General features: G+C 41.7%; 1 protein-coding gene across 1 annotated transcript in view; it reads left to right on the top strand.

Annotated features, from left to right (window-relative positions):
* DIP2B (disco interacting protein 2 homolog B) overlaps positions 1-20,377 on the top strand; it is a 45,711-nt gene extending 25,334 nt beyond the window's left edge. Inside the window, exons 7-39 of the mRNA XM_031555916.1 lie at positions 1-145; positions 891-1,010; positions 1,587-1,784; positions 2,013-2,104; positions 2,628-2,738; positions 3,365-3,488; positions 4,001-4,110; positions 4,856-4,958; positions 5,478-5,542; positions 5,800-5,893; positions 6,396-6,515; positions 7,212-7,326; positions 7,948-8,087; positions 8,177-8,313; positions 8,624-8,704; positions 8,961-9,088; positions 9,444-9,558; positions 10,498-10,699; positions 11,338-11,447; positions 11,588-11,668; positions 12,236-12,359; positions 13,340-13,461; positions 14,005-14,116; positions 14,753-14,862; positions 15,496-15,626; positions 16,201-16,369; positions 17,338-17,508; positions 18,011-18,072; positions 18,194-18,251; positions 18,590-18,664; positions 19,133-19,310; positions 19,489-19,612; positions 20,125-20,377. Coding sequence (XP_031411776.1) covers positions 1-145; positions 891-1,010; positions 1,587-1,784; positions 2,013-2,104; positions 2,628-2,738; positions 3,365-3,488; positions 4,001-4,110; positions 4,856-4,958; positions 5,478-5,542; positions 5,800-5,893; positions 6,396-6,515; positions 7,212-7,326; positions 7,948-8,087; positions 8,177-8,313; positions 8,624-8,704; positions 8,961-9,088; positions 9,444-9,558; positions 10,498-10,699; positions 11,338-11,447; positions 11,588-11,668; positions 12,236-12,359; positions 13,340-13,461; positions 14,005-14,116; positions 14,753-14,862; positions 15,496-15,626; positions 16,201-16,369; positions 17,338-17,508; positions 18,011-18,072; positions 18,194-18,251; positions 18,590-18,664; positions 19,133-19,310; positions 19,489-19,612; positions 20,125-20,377 — 4,080 coding nt within the window. The remainder of the gene's footprint in view (positions 146-890; positions 1,011-1,586; positions 1,785-2,012; positions 2,105-2,627; positions 2,739-3,364; positions 3,489-4,000; positions 4,111-4,855; positions 4,959-5,477; positions 5,543-5,799; positions 5,894-6,395; positions 6,516-7,211; positions 7,327-7,947; positions 8,088-8,176; positions 8,314-8,623; positions 8,705-8,960; positions 9,089-9,443; positions 9,559-10,497; positions 10,700-11,337; positions 11,448-11,587; positions 11,669-12,235; positions 12,360-13,339; positions 13,462-14,004; positions 14,117-14,752; positions 14,863-15,495; positions 15,627-16,200; positions 16,370-17,337; positions 17,509-18,010; positions 18,073-18,193; positions 18,252-18,589; positions 18,665-19,132; positions 19,311-19,488; positions 19,613-20,124) is intronic.
* The last annotated feature ends 638 nt before the right edge of the window (positions 20,378-21,015 follow it).

Raw genomic sequence — 21,015 nt, 5'->3', positions numbered from 1 at the left:
GAAAATTTCTCAGTTCCCCCAGATGTCACAGCAACTACCTCCTCTTCCTCCACGCGCCCAGCAGCAATTGACCTTCCTCCTTCAGGGATCGTGAAGGGCATGCACAAGGGATCCAATCGGTCCAGTCTGATGGACACTGCCGATGGTATGGAACCTTTCAGAGCACACAGATGTCAGAGTGGCCTTAAGGAAGGACTTGGGTTGGGAGAACAAAACACGTGATTACATTTGTCCCCTTTAAGCATTTCTCAAGTTGGAAATGCTTATGTGCTATAGTGGTCACCTACTTGAACTGAACTGGAGAAGATTATAGCAGAAATAGCAGACTTTTTTTCTAGAAAGCAGTAGAAATGCACGGGTAAACTGTTAGCTAAAGTTATTGTCCTGGAGTCCTGAGAATCACAGGTAAGATGAATGAAAGCATGTAACTTTTAGCTCTAATTAAGATCTCATGGTGCTGATAATACTCAGTGTAAGCTGTTTGGCATAAACCTTTGTGTGGAGGGGTGGCATTAATGTCTCCCCTCTGTACTCCCCCTCTGCTGGCGATTCTTCCACTGCAGTTGATCAGTACTGTGTGCAGTGCAGGTCTGTAGCCAATGATTTACATTGAGTGCAGTTTGTCAGAGGAAATCAGGGAGATCAGACTTCAGAATGGAGTAAAAACGCCTTAAAAATGAGTTTTTATTCCTAGCATTTCCTCACCACTGGGTTAATTATAATAGATATTACACTTATTAATGTCATCCTGCTTGGCACAACTTTTAATAATGGAACAATAGTTGAATGAGTGGACACATCAAGAGAAGTATCCTGCAGTGGAGGAAGGTAGGTCATGTACATTTATAGAGGTGATGCACACTTTTATTAGACAAATTCTTTCCCTTCAGGTGTTCCTGTGAGTAGCAGAGTCTCCACAAAGATTCAGCAGTTGTTGAACACCTTGAAAAGGCCTAAGAGGCCACCTCTGAAAGAATTCTTTGTGGACGACTTTGAAGAAATTGTGGAAGGTAATAGCACTCTATGTTTTTGTGAATCATTTTTGATGCACACAGTCCTGTATTTATTTATGCTTTTGTTTTTGGTGTTGACTCAGATGGATTTGCTATTTGCAGCTGGCAGTATGTTCGTGAAGGGTCTGATTAAAAGAAAAAATGAAATAACACTCTATGCTGCTGAGTTTTGTGGGGCCTCCTCCATGCTGACTTCTTACAATAACTAAATGTACTAACAAAAACTAGTTAAATCCTTAAAAACTCTTCCTCTGCTTAGGCTTCTTCACTTAGATTTCCAAAATTAATTCTCTTTGCTGGTTATTTCATTACGACCTTATTTTCTAAGCTTTTCTTTTATCCAGTTCTGTGTTACCTTCCTCACTATTGTACTGAATACTTTTTAATAGCACTTTAGGAGAAGGCAGATGTATTTTGGTTTGTGCAGGACTTCCTAGAGACTGAAGTGTCACGGGGTGGTTAAACCTAAAAGCTATAATGAAAAGGCATTTGTTCTCAACGTGTCTTGTGGACTTAACTGCTCCAGAACAAATAGTGCAAGGTGTATTGGAAACATTGTTGAATTTCCTTCAGTTCCACAGCCTGACCCAAATCAGCCCAAGCCAGAAGGACGCCAGATGACGCCTGTGAAAGGAGAACCACTCGGAGTTGTTTGTAACTGGCCCCCTGCCTTAGAAGCAGCACTGCAGCGCTGGGGAACCACACAAGCTAAATGCCCCTGTCTGACAGCACTGGATGTTACAGGGAAACCAGTTTATACCCTCACCTACGGTGAGTTGAGCCCTGGCTTCCATTGCTGAACTGTTCCGTAGAAGCAGATAGAACACAGGATTCTTGGTGTTAGTCTGGTTGCAAATATTTTCCTGTTTTGTGGAGCTTTGCAGCGTAAGTGAAACAGAGGAAGTGACTGTGGATGGTTAAAGCAGTCAGGAATTTAAGTATTTTCTTGTATGCTGGATTGATTTAGAGTTGAGTGAGTCTCTCTCCTTTGTGTTCTAGGCAAATTGTGGAGCAGAAGTCTCAAGCTGGCCTACACGCTGCTTAACAAACTGGGGACCAAAAATGAACCTGTGTTAAAACCTGGAGACAGGGTAATGATTTTGGGACTGTCTGGTTTTCCCTGTGAAGCACAAAGAGGGTTTTGGGGGCCTGTAACTTACAACAGACACTAAAATCTTGTTCACCTAACAGCAAGGCACTTATCCCAGGAACAGGCTGCTGGGGAAAGATGCTTTTGTGACTTTTCAGTCCTCCTGGCTCTTCCTGAAGCAACTTTTTGGCTCTGGACCTTGCAGGACATGTAAGGGAGGGCATTGCAGCTGGGAGAAATACAGAGTTTTAGAACTCTGTTTTGACTTAGAGAGTTTTAGAACTCTGTTTTGACTGTGTGCATCTTCATATGTGTGTGGAATATGGGAATGCTGATTGATTGCTTGAGGAGTAAGTGCATGAGTAAGTACAGATATGTGGAACAGTGCTTGAAGAAGTCCCGTGAAAATTGCTTTCTTAGAATAAAAACTAACAAAGTCTTCTGACTTTTAGTCACTACAGATCTGAACCCTGTATTTTTTTTTCTTCATATTTCAATTAACAAAACATTTCTGTGAATTGCAGGTAGCCCTTGTGTATCCAAACAATGACCCAGTCATGTTCATGGTGGCATTTTACGGCTGTCTCCTAGCAGAAGTGATACCAGTGCCTATAGAGGTACCTCTTACCAGAAAGGTAACGTTGATGGAACTTAGAGGAGTAATAGGCAGATGTGGGATGAAAACCAAGTCAGACCACCAACCTCTGAAAGCATTTCACAGCACAAAGCAGCTGCCTCAGCTGCTATTAACACAACGTGCGAGACCGTCATGAACATGCAGTAGGAGTTTAAAAACATGGAAAAATATATTGACCAGATAGCTGTGCTGAGCAGCTGCAAATGGTCCATTTACCTCAATGCTGTAGTTTGGACAACAGTAGCATTGCCTACTGTTATTGCAAAAAATTCCTTTGGTACAGATAATATTGTGTATCTGCCTTCTGACTGATGTGATGGGGTCTCGTTTCAAGCCATGCTTCACATCTGCCAGTTTTTTGATTTTTGCTGGAGGTTGAAGATGTGAAGTATTTTGTAAATACTCAACAAAAGCATTTTCTTTACCCTTACCAGAACTTTTACTATGTTGCCATATTACTTTATATCAGAAACTGTCTAAAAGTAAAGAATTTAGTAAGAGGAAACCAAGAATAACGGCAAATTTCCAGAGCATTACCAGTCCTTAGAATTTGGTAAGGGAAAAGCTGACTAATGTCATCTTTGAACAGGAGTGACTCTTCCCCCTCTTCTTCTCTTTCCTCAGGATGCTGGTGGTCAGCAGATTGGTTTTCTTCTGGGAAGCTGTGGTATTGCTTTGGCCCTCACCACTGAAGTCTGTCTGAAAGGGCTTCCAAAAACCCAAAATGGAGAAATTGTTCAGTTTAAAGGTGAGATCGGTTATGTAGTCACTTTTGATTGTACTTTTGCCGGAGCAGAACTGTTTGAAATTAGTTGTCAGAAGTCTGAATGCATTTTTCAGGGCTTAAGGTGAACAACTTTCCCAACAGCATCTCTTAATGTTGTGGGCTTTGTGTGTATGGCACAGATTGATTTGATGTATCTAACATCACAGAACGACTGTGTTGATCTGGGAGTGCAAGTGATGGTTTGTCCTCGTATCCCTTCAGTGACGTTTGGCAGATTCAAAAGCAGTTTTATTAATGATGGAACAATCTATATTTAGAAATACTGCAGGGATCTTTCCTGAGTAGAGGAAGTGCCTTGCTGCCCACTGAACTCCCTGATGAGAAATGCCTTCTGGCTACCAGCGTGGATTGGATTGTTACTGTGTTTGCATAACTAAACTTGGATAAATGATGTGTTTTTGTGTATTCTTGCACAATATAAATCTGTCACTAAGTAAACTGTTATTAATGCTCCACTTTAATTTTGGCTCTAGGTTGGCCTAGATTGAAATGGGTTGTGACAGATTCAAAATACCTCTCCAAATCTCCTAAGGACTGGCAGCCCAACATCTCAGCTGCAGGAACTGAGCCAGCATATATTGAGGTAAGGAGTGAATGGGGAATAGAAAGTAGTTTCTGTGAGCTGAATTTAATGTTCTAATCATCAGAGGGAGAATAATTTCACCTCACAACCTTAAATTTCTCAGTTTCTAGTCACTGAAACAAATCTCACTGTATATGACCTGCAGTGAAGTGTATTTTAGTTGTGAATATTTTTTGTGGCCTTTCAGCACTGCTCAAAATGAATTGGAAAACACTCTTCCTGTTCCAGAAAGCTGGTAGTTGAGTCAGCCAGGCTGAGAAGTGTACTTCCTGTGCCCGATAACATGGATTTCTGGAACTACTTAAGCCAACAGCATTTTGAATTTTCTCTTCTTACTAGCAGAGTTTATTTTTGTTCATTGGAGGCCCCAGTAAGGCATCTCCTAGGAGTTGCAGTGACTTAAGTAGTAACAGTAATTTGGCTATTCTAAATTTACAAATTGATTTTTTCAGTTCACTTATGGACACAGAAGGAGATGTTCTGAGAAGCAGTAGTAATGAAATAAGCGTGAATACATTAAATTGCTGTCTTCATCTCTGGACCTAATCTGAATCTAATCTGAACGTTTGATACCTGAGTCACTGTTTTTGCTGTGGCGAACCTTGCTTGTACAGCAAAGGATTATTTTTTTGTGTACCTCTCTGGAGCTTTAGAGGAGCAAAATTTCATTTAAGATGGATTCTCTTTTAATTTCCTTCGTGTGTGGAGCCCAGGGTCACACCATGACCTTTTTTTCCTTCTGTAGTACAAGACCAGCAAAGAGGGCAGTGTTATGGGTGTCACAGTGTCTCGGATTGCAATGCTGTCTCACTGCCAAGCTTTGTCTCAGGCCTGCAACTATTCTGAAGGTAGGTGAAGCCACAGAAACATCAAAGAAGTGCTGAGGGGGAAGAGAGGGAAGCAAATCTGTACATCCATTGACTGCAACGTTATTTTTAGAGCTGTATGTCATAGTACTTTAAAATGCAGAGTATGTCTTTTGAAAGCCATCACTTCATCACTTTTAATTTCCACTGCTTCTGGGAGCCAGCGCTTGAGCGATATTCTCTACTCTCTTCTGCTGCTGCTCATGCATAAAGAGGTTAAGGCCCTTTCTATTGATGTCCATTAAATGCTGGAATGTGGTTTTCTTACAACTTTCTGGGATGTATTTCTTCTATTAAATTGATGTTTGGTTGCCTTCTTTTTCATAACAAGGAATTCTGAGTAGTAGAATGTATAATCAGACAAACAAGGCTCTGCACTTGCTGCACGTCTTGGAGCAGATCTGACAGGGTGAAATGACAGATCTGAATTATGCAGATTTGAGCATGAATAACAACTGTCCAGGCACATCTTACTTCTAAACTACAACTTTCTCTTTCCAGGTGAAACAATAGTGAATGTTTTGGATTTTAAGAAGGATGCAGGGTTGTGGCACGGCATTCTCACGGTGAGTTGAGCCTGTAAAGACTTTCTAGAGCGTTCCATAACTTTGTAACTGACATTTGAGGAGGTGGTTTAGGGACCATTAAGTCAATCATACCTTTCTCTCTCCAGAGAATTGTCCATCTGGCAGAAAGCGTAGAAGCATCATCAGTAAATTTAGGTGGCTTTGTAGTATGGAGAGGGTTTGGGGGCTGAGGGTGACTTCTGCTTTGTAATACATTTTGTGAGCATTTTCTTAAAAGTCCTTTTTCTGCTTTTCAGAATGTAATGAACAAATTGCATACTATCAGTGTGCCCTATTCTGTGATGAAAACCTGCCCACTGTCATGGGTGCAGAGAGTTCATACTCACAAAGGTAACTGTATGTTCCACAACTTAAGCTTGAAGATTTCAGAGTACATGAGAGAAGAGCATTAAAATCTAAAACGTTTAGGAGCCTCTCTTTTTGCTCTTCAGTGACGAATCAAACAGACCAAGTCTCTAATTTGTTTCAAAATGTGCACAAAGTCTTAATCAGCAAACTGCGGAGAACTTCATGGGGACCTCACAACCTGTGTCTTATGAGAGAAAGAAAATAGTTGAGCACAGAGAGATCCGTTGATCCCAAATCCTTAGTGAGGGTGTTCAGGAGGTGGTAATGATTCTGGCATCTTGGAGAAGGGGCTGCAGCAGCTCAAGTGGTGGGAGGTGGCCTGCATTTAAGAGCAGATGCTGTTCTGTGTTAGGGTTTGCTATCACTACAGGCTCAATCGCCTTAGAGTTTTCTCATCTGCAGTGTTAGAGTGTATGTTCATATGAAAATGACTCATGGAAAACTTTCATTTATTCTGATACCGCTTTTTTGTGTTGGGTTGCAGCAAAAGTTGCTTTAGTCAAGTGTCGAGACTTGCACTGGGCCATGATGGCCCATCGAGACCAAAGAGACGTCAGTTTGAGTTCTCTACGCATGCTGATTGTAACTGACGGTGCAAATCCCTGTGAGTATGCCCACACTGCTGTTCTCCGGAGAGATTTCTCAGCAAGTTATTACCACGTGCTCAAATCCAACTCCTTTTGTAGATGCTTGCAGAAGACATATGTTAGGGTAACTGCCTGGTAACACCAGAGCAGTGGTGTATGGCAGCTGCTAAGTCATGGTCTGAACCACTGATTGAGCACCTGGGGAGAAGACCCAGACAGATGTGAGAGCACAGGTGAAGGCAATTCACGTGTGAACTGAGAAGATGAAGCCCTGGTCCAGCTCTCTTAGACCTCATGTATGGCTAGCTAAGAGACATAAAAAAGTATTTGTCTGGGTCATACCAACTGGAGGTGATGACTGGAATACTGTTAGACCAATTTTTGATTACAACCATTGCATGGAGACAGAGCCTATGTATGTCTGCATACTGCTGGAAGTTTGGAAAGTATTTGCATTCTTGTTTTGTACTATTAATGTGTTGGGTTTTTTTATTTATTAAAAGCAGGCATCCTAAACCACTGTGGAGCAGAAAAACAGACTTGGTTTATCACAAGTCCTGTTCAGTAGACACTGATATCTTACAAGATGTCACCTACAGTTTTTGGTAGTGATACTGTATATATTCTCTGCTAATAAGCTGCACTTATCTCTGGGCAGTTTTGGAGACTTTAAAAAAATATGAGATTACAGTTGAGTATTTCGTTTTTTCCAGGGTCTGTTTCCTCATGCGATGCCTTCCTGAGCTTATTTCAGAGTCACGGGCTTAAACCAGAGGCAATTTGTCCATGTGCCACATCTCCAGAAGCGATGACTATTGCAATACGGAGGTAATGGCTGTTCAGCACTGCAGTTTATTTGCTAGATGAAGTGATGCTGGCTAAGGCTTATTCATCTGTTGATCATAGTTGACTTCAGCATGTAATAAGTTCCACTGACACTTACTGTGTGTACTCAGGGTATTCAAGTAGCTAAATTGTTCAGCATTTCTCCTAAGGTGAGTGTTTTTTTTCTCTCTAAGATGGGCAGTAGCCCAACAGGACCATCAAAAAGTCTGCACTGCTTTCTTCTATCTTGACTTCTGAAGCTGGTGGGGTGTTGTTTGAATCTGAGTTGAAAATTAGTATGACATTAGACAGCCACTTTCATAGTCTGTTTCTGTCCATTGCTGCCCTCTATAAATCAGTAGCACTGTAATCACCTGTGAGCTGGTATTTAACACAGGTTAAATTAAAGACCTGGATAAGAGCTGTGATTCACATGATGTGTTGCATTTGCCCAAGAATAAGTTTTCTTAGAGATTGATGCCTGGTTCTCATCGGAGGACACCTCTGCTCCTATTTTACGGTTTTAAATTTGTTATGCAAAGAACAGACACTGAAGTATGCATTCTTCAGGTGATCTGATATGTTATGTGTGATTTGGCATATTGACTTCTGTGTCTTTCAAAGGCCTGGGGTTCCTGGGGCACCTCTGCCTGGAAGAGCCATACTGTCCATGAATGGGTTGAGTTTTGGTGTGATTCGTGTCAACACTGAAGACAAAAACTCTGCACTCACTGTTCAGGATGTTGGGCACGTGATGCCAGGAGGTAAGAATACATGGGAGTCCCTCCTAAGGATGTCTGAGAATGCTCTGGAACATGTTGGAAAAAGAATCACTCTGTTTAATTGGTCCTAGGAATGATGTGTATAGTGAAACCCGATGGACCACCTCAGCTGTGTAAAACAGATGAGATTGGAGAAATTTGTGTTAGCTCCAGAGCAGGAGGAATGATGTATTATGGGCTGGCAGGGCTGACAAAGAATACGTTTGAGGTATGTACAGCAGAGTGTTTATTTCTTCCCTGTTTTCCTCTTAAGAAGAAACCTTGGATGTTCTCTTGATTTTGTAACTTATGTGTTAATGTTGGCTTTTGAAGAGAAACCCAGAAAAACTCATTACGGTTAAATATTTTCTGTGCTTTCCCTTCGTGAGGATGCCTCACAGTTCTAAAATGATTGCAGCAGGGATTTCCTCCTTGTTTCACTCACATACAATACAGCTCTTGATACTGAATCATGGGAGCATGTTTTTCTAGCCTCAGGCAAATCCACTTTGCCTCCAACGTCCTCCCTTCTGTTGCAGGTTATTCCTCTGAACTCAGCTGGCTCTCCAGTGGGTGATGTGCCATTTGTCCGTTCCGGCTTGCTGGGCTTTGTTGGACCTGTATGTAACAGCTTCTTGAGCTTGTGTTAGCTTGTGCTAATGGCCTAGAATGTTTAAAAGAAAAGCATTTGTGTTTGGAAATGTGTGTATGTGGTTGCTTGCTGTGAGTGACGAGATAGTTGAGAGAGAATTCTGTTGATCTAGCTACTGAAACCAGTAAGAGTTGCAGAATATGCAAATCCTGGAATTTGTATCTGCTTTATATATATTTATATATGTGTGTGTGTTACTAACTGTTACCTTTCTTATCTTTCAGGGCAGTTTGGTGTTTGTGGTTGGAAAAATGGATGGATTGCTGACAGTCAGTGGGCGGAGACACAATGCTGATGACATTGTTGCAACTGGGTTGGCAGTAGAGTCAATAAAAACAGTTTACAGAGGAAGGTTAGTAAATTAAAACTCACCTCTCCACGTAATATAATGAAATGGGATCTGCAGTATAATCTCCCACTTTTTTTCAGTAACTCGCTTGTTTTGGTAAGTCAGTTAAAGTAAAAACATTTTTGGCTTAGCCATTAATCAGCCTGGTGCTGTTCTGCTGTCTTATGTTTTTGGATTTTTTCTTTGTGCCCCATGGGTAGTTTGGTTTTCGTTTTGTTGGGGTAGTTTTTATTTATTTTTTTGTTAGAGAGAGAAGAGAGAGAGAGAGAGAGAGAGAAAGCTTTATCTTCTTTTGGTCGCCTGTTGCCAAGGAGTACATTCAGAATTCCTGCCAATGTAGCTCTCCTGTTGTCCTTAGGATTGCTGTATTCTCAGTATCTGTCTTCTACGATGAGAGGATTGTGGTGGTGGCAGAGCAGAGGCCAGATGCATCTGAGGAGGACAGTTTTCAATGGATGAGTCGAGTACTGCAGGTAAGGCCAGTGACAAAGGTGGACAAGGGGAGTTTGTGCAGTTTTTCAGTGTGGGGGCTGATCAGAGGCCATCAGCATGACCTAGATGGAGAGAGCGTGGTCTTGTGATCCCTCTTGGCACAAGGTAGTTTTACAAGGTTGCAAGCTGGGTACATCTGCTGTGTACAAGCTGTTCTGTTGTGTCCTGAAGGTCCTGGGAAAGTGGCTGCAACACAGAATAAGCTCTGACAAATTTATCAGCATTGTGCTAGCACAGTGGCTGTATAGAGAAACACAATTGCCTCTCAACACTGCAAAGCAGATCTAGTGCTCAAATGCAGTAATTCTGCTACTATATTAGATCTTGCTAGTGTTCAAAGCCAGGTTTTAAAGTTGCCCTTATCTTTAAGACATATTTTCAACAGAAAGGCAGTAAACAGAAAATAGTTAAAACAGCTGAACAAGCATAGTCCTGAGAAAGTAGAACAAATGGCAAATGCTTACTTTTGAGAGCTGCATGCAGGAATGTGGTGAGGTATGCAAACTAGGCAGAGAAATCAGGAAAGTACCTGGTAACCTGAATAATGTATTAGTTGCCTGAGTGCTGAGGCAGACTAAAAAAGAACGGAGTGATGATACAGTGGAGAGACAGATGGATAAAATCCTAGGATCAAAATCATGTGATGTTGATCACAAGCAACTGTGTATATTTTGAGATTTTAGTCATGAAGAGTTTAAAAATGAACTTCTGGTATATGGATTGGATTAGGGATGCAAGCAGGCACTTAGCATTGAGTAACTAATGTTACACAGGTGAAATTGAAAGATGGTGACTGCCCTGCTCCTTCAGTACCTTACAAATGTAGGGTTTTGTTTTGTGGCATGGCAGTGAAGCCTGTAAACTACACCATCTCCAGTAATACCAAAAATTCAAGTGACCTTCTTTCTTTCTTTCTTTAGGCAATTGACAGCATTCACCAAGTGGGTGTATATTGCCTTGCTCTTGTGCCAGCTAATACATTGCCAAAAACTCCCCTGGGAGGGATCCATATCTCTCAAACTAAACAGCACTTTCTGGAGGGCTCTCTGCATCCGTGCAACATCCTCATGTGCCCGCACACGTGTGTGACAAACTTGCCAAAACCCAGGCAGAAACAACCAGGTAACGTGAGTCCCTTTTGTTTAATGTTGGTAAATTGAAGCTCACTACTTCAGATACAGGAAGCTGTACGATGCCTGTGACACTGAGTGTCCTGCTTGCTAGAAGCAGGGACTTATGTTGTTGCCCATGGCTAGTTTGTTTGATGCCTTTCTTGGCACGTGGCAGTCAGGAATTTTGATTCCTACCTCTGAGCTCATTGAGACTTATCTCTGCCAATGAGTAGGAGACGAGCCCTGCCTTCTGAACTGTATTATCAAGATTTCATTGCCTCTTCTCATCTGTGCCTGGGAGCAGTGGGAGCTAGCAGAAAACCTTTCTGCCTTTGCGTTTGACAGATTGCAGTTCTAGGCTGGCTCCTTATCGTTTATATTACAAGTCCTGACTGCAGTGCAGACCTCGATCCTCCTTTACAAAGCAGCAGCTTTTCTCCTTGTGTTAAGTCTGGTTTTTGGGTAGAGGAAACTTAGTCTGCCTCGCACATGACCACAGGAAAAGTCACTTTGTTATAAGTTGCTACGAGGCCTCCAGAGCTGTCAGTTTTTGCTTGTTTTAAACATTACTCTGCTGCAGGTAATACTGAAAGATGCCATTCAGAGCATGTGAGTGCATTCTGATTCTATGTGGCTCTTAACCAACAGGTGTTGGCCCTGCCTCTGTGATGGTGGGGAACCTGGTTGCTGGGAAGCGTATTGCTCAAGCCTCTGGAAGAGATCTTGGTCAAATAGAAGACAATGATTTAGTTAAAAAGGTAAATCAGTGTTTGTTACAACTGGAGTATGCGAGAAGAGTTTATCCTACAGTTGAATGCAAGGCAGCAAAGTGAGACAAGCATAGTATTGCCTAAGTTCCTAGAGGAACTAGTATTTAATTACTGCCTCTTTGTTTTAGCACCAGTTCCTGACAGAGGTGTTACAGTGGAGAGCTCACACAACTCCTGACCACGCGCTCTTCCTCTTATTAAATGCCAAGGTACAGTCTTTTTTTTTTTTTTTTTTTAAGGTCCGCAGCATGTTATTCAGCCCAAGTATGAGACTGTGTTTGCCCACTGCAGTGTCCTCTATTTAGCCTCTTTGTCAGATGTTGCCCTAGGATTTCTAACTTAAAATCTGCACCTTTTGAACCTGCAGGTCACTTGTCATCTTAATGCCCACAGTGGTTTGATGCTTCATTTTAAAACTGGGCATGTTTGTAGGTCCCACTGGTTCCTGTATCATTTAATGATGTATCCCTGTTGAGTATATTCTGGCAAGGTTCTGGTGCAAGAAGACTTGAACTGACTCCTGGAAGGTAGAATTTTCTAGAGCAGATCTAGCTCTATTTCTGTCTTTTCTGAATTGTAGTGGATAAACAGCTCAGTGAGCACCAGCAGCATATAGGTATTGACAACTAGTAGCTATAGACTAATGCTAGTGAGGAAGGTTGTTGGGTTGTTCTGTTTTTTGGTTTGGTTCCAGCAGCTGTCTTACTGACATGTGTTGTGCTTGATGGAAACTAGTGTCAGAGGCTGTGATTAGAACACTTCTGTCTCTTTTCAAGGGAACTGCTGTGTGTACAGCCACCTGCCTTCAGTTGCACAAAAAAGCTGAGAGAATTGCATCAGTGCTCTGTGACAAAGGACATCTCAATGCAGGAGACAATGTGGTGCTTCTTTATCCTCCTGGTAAGCAAGCTTTAAAAAGAACTGCATCCCATTGTGAAAATGCAGTATGGTGTTTCTTGGAAATTTCATTGAGATCTGGAAGATCGGGGGGGGATCATTGAAACACCAACATCAGGGACTGTACGACTTCCTGATCTAGTTTTGACTCCATAGAGGGCTGTCCTCATGTCTTGCATTGCAGTATCACAGCTCCAGCATTGATTCTTTAGTTTTGGAAGAGCAGATTTGTATCTTCTCAATCCTGGAAAGATGCTCTCAGCTCTAGGGATCTTACTGTCTCCCGATGTTTAGGATAAAAACTCTTTTTTTTTTGTGGTTATCAAAGAACTTATGGTATGATGACGCTCACTGTAAGATTACTAGGAATGTGTGACCGCACTGCATGTGCTGGAGAAATGCATTATGTGCCCTAACAGAGACCTCTTGGCTCCTAGTCTGTTCAGATCTTGTTTGCCTGAAGTCACGATGACAATTAGCAGCTCTTTATCCAGGGAAAGCTGTGAGAAATGGCAGGGTGGGTTCTGGTACTGACTGGTGCCATCACCTTCAGCTCTGTTAGCTGCCTCTTCTACAGCAGTAGGTTGGGAACAGTGGGAAGTGTGGTCTGTCTGCTCACACCTTTATCACTTGGCGTGTGTACAGTGCTCACTGCTGATGAGAGGTGCTGTGTACTTCCACTGCCAGAGATGTTTTGAACTGACTGACTTTTGAGTCATTCAACACTGGGATATTCTTTTCCTGAAAAATGGATATGGTTTGCTGTGGTCATTGTTCTCTGCTTTCCCAGTCCCCTATCCCAAGCTTCCTTAGCTTCCTTGCCATACTGGTCTAACAGTTTGGTCTGCTTATGTTGGACACCTGTGCTGTGGGAGTGTACCTTTTTCTAATGAAAATTTTCACTGATGCTCAGAGGAAACTCCTCAGGGGAAAGGCTGGTGTCACCAGGGTGTTGTACACTACAGCCTGTCGTGTCCTTGCAGGCATTGAGCTAATCACCGCGTTCTATGGCTGTTTGTATGCTGGCTGCATCCCTGTGACCGTGAGACCACCTCATGCTCAGAGCCTCACTGCTACTCTGCCCACTGTGCGAATGATCGTGGAAGTGAGTAACGGGGCCTTAGCGTGGCTGGAGCACTCTTGTTTCAGCCTCTCCCATTTGAATAGTTAACACAGCTGTCTATGGTATTTACATGATAGTGGTGAAGGACAACATTCTAATTCATAAGATGCAAGAGAGAACCACCTCTCACATGGAGCAGTTGTTTCTGAGGGATACTCATGTGATGGTACTACCTAAAATTTCATATTGATCTCCTTACTGGAGAGTGCAAATCCTGCTATTGGTTATTTTCCAAGTCAGTAATCTAGACAGGATATCTCCACATTATAAACACAAAGAAGAAGTTAGAATTTGGGCTGTTGAAATAATTTACTTGCTGTAAAGGTTCTGCCCTGGTTGTTTGCTTTTTAATCTGAATTTGGGGTTTTAATGAAGGAAGTGTTGGAAAAGCCACAGCAATTACTACGAGTCTACCAGGGAGAAGGTGGCAGGTGGTAAAATATATTCTGTGAATATGAAATCTTGCAATGAACAGTGTCTGAGGGAGTTGCCTTTGTCTTTATTAGCAATTGTTTATCTTTTTAGGTCAGCAAAGCTGCCTGTATTCTCACAACCCAGACCTTAATGAGACTACTGAAATCTAGAGAGGCAGCTGCTGCTGTAGATGTGAAAACCTGGCCGACCATCATTGATACAGGTGTGGTCTGTGGACTTGGAAGACTTTTTCAAGTTCTGTGGAAGGGTTACTATTGACTTCCAAAGGGAGAGGCTGTTCCCTATTCCAGATGTTAACCAGATGGCTCATAAGGTTTTGTTAGAATGTTCAGAAACATGATGAAAGATAGAAGCCAGATCTTTGTTTGCTCATCTCTTTTCTCCATTTGTTGAACTATTGATGGATCATAATTTTCATGGAAAGCCACATTGAGATAACAGTAATTCCTTGATGACAGCGTTTCATGCCGTGGTCGATCTACTTGGCCTCCTGGTCTGGCACTGTAGAGTGACTCAGAGGGCATAAGAAGCAGAATATGTTCCTGGATTGATTGTGTCTCCTAATACCTGGTCATGCTTCATCCCTTGGCCCTGGAGTTTAAGAAAATTTTAAAAAAATTAAAATCCTGTATTTAAAATGTTTGGTTTACACGCAGAAGAAAATGAATAACTTTTTCCAGGGGAATTTTTGCAAGACTCTCTTTATGTTCTGTGTGTCGTCTTTGTAAAATGTTTTAATCAAAAGATTTATGGTCCACCTCAGTCTTTCTGAAAACTGTTCTTTTAAATACTAATTTAGTAATAAAAAATTAAACATGTTTGTTTCTTTCTTGCACAGATGACTTGCCCAGGAAGCGGCTCTCTCAGATCTATAAACCACCTACATCTGAAATGTTAGCATATCTAGATTTTAGTGTTTCCACAACAGGCATGCTTACAGGAGTGAAGGTACAGTAAAATGCTTCTAGAAGACAAATTTTTTGGTGTCTTGTCTTTGGCTGATAATCCAGACTGGCTCTCCTGCTTCCCTCCACCAGAACTGGCTTTGTATCTCAATTAAATGCTGTGCTTTTCTGTGAGCAAAGCTGTAAATTCCCTGCATGCAATGCAATGTGACTTCAGACTGAAGAATCAGCTCTGCTATATAGAAAGAGAGGTCTCTGCAGTGGGCATCAGGAGTTCTGCTGCCTCCCACCAGAGAGCAGGCTGACAGGAGAGCAGTGGGTGTGAGGAGCACAGCTGTGTGCTTTTGCTTCTCCCCCCAACACTAAGAGCAGGATAGGAATGCAATTGACAGAGAAGATGATATGAAACTAAAAAATGAAAGCCTTAGTGTGTCATTAATGATCAGCTCTGTTTGGGGTCTGAGAAGCCCCAAACCTTTCAGCAGTAGCTGTTCTCACAGTTTCTGGCTCGTATGGTTCTGTAATGCTCTGCATCTGCTGTGGGAGATAAGGGAAGAAGAAATACTGTTTCTTGAGAAATGCTATCAAGGCAACTGTCGTTCCTACCTGCCTGTCTTTGCTGAAATCTCACATCACAGTAGGATTTCATCCCGTTTCTCTGTCTTTGGTATTGCAGATGTCCCACGCAGCAGTGAGTGGTCTCTGCAGGGCCATCAAGCTTCAGTGTGAGCTCTACTCCTCACGGCAGATTGCAATTTGTCTTGACCCCTACTGTGGACTGGGGTTTGTGCTCTGGTGCCTTTGCAGGTAGGATCCTTGAGGGAGAAAAGGGTAAAGGTTAACTCTTGGTAGATTTTAAATGGGGAATAGCAGTCCACGTCTGTAATGAGGCATATATTTTGGCATTATAAAATGACTAACTTGTAGTAAGAGGAGAATTTGTCTTAAACTGACAATAATATGTTCCCTTTTCCTGCAGGTTAGCAAGTTGTTATCCCATGTTGATTATGCATATTTGTGCTGCCAAATATTACTGGCTTCAGAATGCTTCTCTTCCTTTCTTCCTTGATTATATGTTGCAGCAAGGGAATTTTCTTTCTGTAAATTGTGTGGTTGAGCTGATTCTCTTCCTTTGCTTTCAATGTGTGCACGCTTGTGTGCACATAAATTGTTGTTCTTGTAAAGTAAGTTGTATTTACAATACATTGTTGCTGCAGAATGTGGGCATTGGAGCTATCATCAGTTTGCCTCAGATCAGAGTCCCACAGCTTTCTTTTGGTCTATCAGGAACGTAAGATGAAATGAAAATATAGTAAATATTAATTTAAAGATTGCTACCTGCTACACAAAAATATATTCTTCTCTTTGATGTTTTTCACAGTGTGTATTCTGGACACCAGTCAATTTTAATTCCTCCTATGGAGCTGGAATCCAATCTTTCTCTCTGGTTATCTACTGTCAGCCAGCATAAAATAAGGGACACTTTCTGTTCCTACTCAGTCATGGAACTGTGCACAAAGGGACTTGGAAACCAAGTTGAAACGTTAAAGGTGAGAAATGTTTCTTGACTATTACACTACATAAATTAATGAAACTGCTGTAGCAAGTGAAGTGACACGGTTGTTAGAGACAACAGCATAATGATGCACAAGCCTGCTGCCCACAGCTTGCTCAGAAAGCAAATGCAACAAAAGAATGTTTGGAGCCCCAGGAAATTAAAAGGATTGAAATTGAATAAGGTGTATGTATTACAGTGTAGGTGGCACATTGCCAAGGAGTGTCAGAGACTGCTGGGCAAGCCCTGAAGAGAGGATGCCAGCAGCAAAATGCTCTGCGGAGGAATTGCTTATATAACAGTCTGCAGTGAAGGCTCAGATCAGTGCATGATGTAAAGCACACGCATTAAGCGCTTGGCTAAATAAAGGTGTTTTCTCCTGGGGGTTGATAGGAAGGGAAAAACAGCTACATAAAAGGCTTGAGGTGTTTTCTGCTTGGGGTTTACTGAAATAATTTGTGCGCTCCGTCTAGAAGGTTAAGGATCAGTCTTGTTCTGTTGGTGGCATAGAATCTCTCTGCCTTGTGGTGTGTCACCAGTTAACAGAACAATGCACGGGTTTGAACTGCTAATGCTGTTCAGTGCATTTATGATATGGTTTGGAAGTAATAATGGATCAATGGATTCTGGTCTTGGTTTGGTTAAAGGCTCAGTGCAACCTCCATAAATGACTCCACATTCTCACTTGGTTTGGTTTCCATCTATATAAATAGGGAATAAAAGGTGTAATCTTAGCTGACAAGCTCTGTAGAAGCACATGGTGCTACATTCTCTAGCAGAGGAAAGGAGCAGTGCTGATGATCTTGTTCTACCAGTGTTTTTAGGCTCTGGTCAGACATTTTACAGTAACAAATAGGAGCTGAAAAGAGGGCACTGAGCACAAGAAGTCACTTTCTCAGGGGGGTTAGATTACGGTGCAGTGTGGTGGAGGACCTGTGCACTCATTTGCACACTCTTTTCTAGGCACGAGGAATTAATCTGTCCTGTGTCCGGACGTGTGTGGTTGTTGCAGAGGAACGACCACGAGTTTCTCTCACTCATTCATTCTCAAAACTCTTCAAAGACATTGGCCTGTCATCTCGTGCTGTAAGCACCACCTTTGGATCGAGAGTCAACGTTGCTATCTGTTTACAGGTAACAAAAATGTTTTCTAGGGCCAGTGTTGTCACTGCCATCAGGTTTCCACGTTACCAATTGAGAATACAACACAAACTTCCTAAACTGCATGTGATTCTCCACTGTGAGTGTAGCCCCACATCTGCTTTGCAGAGAACAGCTAGCACAAGATTTAAGCAACTTCTTCTGTTTTCAGCTGCCAGGTTCCATCACAAATACCCAAAACAACTGAAATACGACCTTTATTTAACCTGTGACTCCAGTTGCCCCAGAGCTGATAGCTGAGAGCACTTAGGCTGTCTCTGTAGCAGTTTCCCTCCTCAAGATGCATCCTGCACTGGTGTTACGCTTAGTAAACCCAGGATACTTCTCTCTGTACTGACATGCTTCCCTGAGTGCAACTGTAAAGATGGGGAAATGTGGATGTGAGGTTTGTTGTCAGCATGAAGCCCCTGGAAGTCTTTGAGCTCAGGCACAAGTTGCCTAAAATATATATATTTTTTAATGTTTACTTTTTTAGGGAACCTCTGGGCCTGATCCCACCACAGTGTATGTAGACCTGAAATCCTTGAGACATGACAGGTACAGTAAGTTTGCTTTACAAGTAACTCATCTATAATATGTTGTAACAGTACTGAGTTACCACTCCTCTCAGTAGATTTCAGCTCTCTTCTTTCCCTGACTGTGTTTTCTTTAACTTCAGAGTACGTCTGGTGGAAAGAGGAGCTCCACAAAGTCTGCTGCTTTCGGAATCTGGGAAGGTAATTTCATGTTTCTGCCCTACCCCTCATGATGCTGACATGCAGCTGGTAGCGGTGGCCTTGTGGCATAGCATGAGGAGTGCTGGTTACACTGCTCCTCTGAAAGGTTACTTTGATTTATAATGGAGTAGAATGCCTTACCCGTGTGGCTCTCCAGACAGGAAATACTTTTGTTCTGATAGTGCTTCGTCGTACATGCCCTAGCTTGTTTATACATGTTAGTGATTTCCATGGGTGAAACCACGCCTTTGTGGAAACAAATGAACAGCCTTGATGCTTTAGTTGTGGGTGAAGATAATTCACAAACTGATTTGCATATTCCCTCTTATGATTTTTAGATTTTACCTGGAGTCAAAGTGGTTATTGTTAATCCTGAGACAAAAGGACCTCTTGGAGATTCTCATCTTGGAGAGGTAAGCACGGACGTTACTTTTTGGGTAGTTTTTCTGCTGTCTGCTTCTTGATCCGTATTCTCTCTTTGATTATCTAAGTTGATGGTAGCCAATACCTGTGGACCTCTTTAAGTTGAATTACTGCCGGAGCATTTCTGCTCGTATGACTGGCTTCTAAACAATCTAATTTATATTTTGCTCTTGCTTATCTCAATAACACAACAGTATATTCAGTCTGTGTTGAAATTATAAAAATCCACAGGTTTACCATATCCTCATTTTAATGTTATTAGCAAAGGATATCTGCAAGATCCATTTTTAGGATGCTTGGCAGTTTGAGCTAAATGTGAAACGTTTTTGGACCTGGAAGGCCTTAACCATCTTCATACCTAACGAGACCCTCTTTGTTAGTTTATTATTTGCTTTATTTAAACATGAAAAAGATGCCCTTTTGTTGTAACTTGCGGATCTGTTTTTCCACTTCTGCAGATTTGGGTGAACAGCCCACACACAGCCAGTGGCTACTACACCATCTACGACAACGAAACCCTTCAAGCTGATCATTTCAACACTCGTCTGAGCTTTGGAGATGCAGCTCAGACACTCTGGGCTCGGACTGGGTACCTTGGTTTTGTGCGTCGGACAGAACTTACAGCTGCCAGTGGAGGTAGGGCAGAAACGAGTCTTTATCTTTCAAATGAAGAGTTTTCTCCCATCATGGATAAGTTCTCATCAACGTACCTGTGTAAAGGAGACACTTGACTTCTATCCAAATGCCATTTTCTGTCTGCCTCTTCCTGTTTTCGTAGTGTGCATACATTTCATTTCTGATTTCTCCTCTCTAGAGCGCCATGATGCACTGTATGTTGTTGGAGCACTGGATGAAACTCTGGAACTGAGGGGGCTGCGTTACCACCCAATTGATATCGAGACGTCTGTATCTCGGACACACAGGAGCATTGCTGAATGGTAAAGCAGCAGGGGAAAATGAATTCATCCTAATATAGATGGAACGTATCAGTGTTTGCATAAGGATGCAGGATTTAATAAGGGGGAAAAAAAACCTGTAAACACGGAACATAGACAAAGTCTGATAGTTTTTTTTTTTGTGTATTACCATCAGCAAGTTGTGTGATCTTGATATACATCTCCTTTCCCATCCATAGATAAGAATAACACTGGGCTGACTGACTGTGAATCTTGTCTCACAAGCCTTAATTCAAAATAGAAATTACAATTTCCAGTTCTGTGATTATATTTAAGTCAGTGAAGGCAGCAATTAATTCATTTGTCAAGTTGATTTGTGTCTGAACTGATGTTTGACGCACTGACACTGGTTATTCATTGGAGTTATGCTACTTGGTAGTGCAATGCAAATCAGGTGGTAAATGCCATCTAAGGAAAAAAATCAGAAACTCTGCATTTTTTATATTTGTGAAAATAACTAGGTTTTCTGTTTGTTTGTTCTTTGTAACTTTCAGTGCTGTATTCACATGGACCAACTTGCTCGTGGTCGTCGTGGAGCTGTGTGGCTGTGAACAGGAGGCCCTGGATTTAGTTCCTCTGGTTACAAACGTGGTCCTGGAAGAACATTATCTCATTGTGGGAGTGGTGGTGGTAGTTGATCCCGGAGTTATTCCTATCAATTCCAGGGGGGAGAAACAACGGATGCACCTCCGTGACAGTTTCCTAGCTGACCAGTTAGACCCCATATATGTTGCTTATAACATGTAGTGTGTGGGGGAGTGATGCTCAGAAACTTTATGGGTCCACCAAACGACAAAGGGTGGCCGTAGAAATGAAGCTGGTGAAAATTACTAATACTTGATATAAAGTTTGAGATTGCTGCCATATTCCCTTCATCTCATCCTGTGATATTAAGATCACATTAACTACCAATGGAAAAAAGGAAATGTGGTAGACAATGGAAAACATTTGTAACGGTTTACTATTAGCTTTATAGCAAATGCAAAGTTGACAAGCATGTGAGCTACAAAATTCCTAAGGCCTTTACAGTAGTGTTACTTTTTTCATCTGTTGTACATATTTGTATTTTTATCTAATACTGTTTTAGGATTCTCTAAGGGGAGGGTTTATTTAGTTAAGATAATAAACTATTAAGAGGAGGGTCATTGGAGTTCTGCAGTTCCCTACTATATAATGTACTTTGCATCTGTACTGTAGCTATCCATTCTGTGGGATCACACAACTTATTTAAAATTGTGCCATGACCAAATCAATAACTTACGGAATCTAAGAGTTACTTATTCAGATAGATATTTCTTGAATTTAAAAAAGAATTTTGCCTATATTTTAAATATGTAAATATTATTATACATAATTCACTTAGATAGAAAATTAACTTGGGTAAT

Source organism: Meleagris gallopavo, chromosome 17, assembly GCF_000146605.3.
Source record: "Meleagris gallopavo isolate NT-WF06-2002-E0010 breed Aviagen turkey brand Nicholas breeding stock chromosome 17, Turkey_5.1, whole genome shotgun sequence".
Taxonomy (NCBI): domain Eukaryota; kingdom Metazoa; phylum Chordata; class Aves; order Galliformes; family Phasianidae; genus Meleagris; species Meleagris gallopavo.
This window is presented reverse-complemented; position numbering and strand designations above follow the sequence as displayed.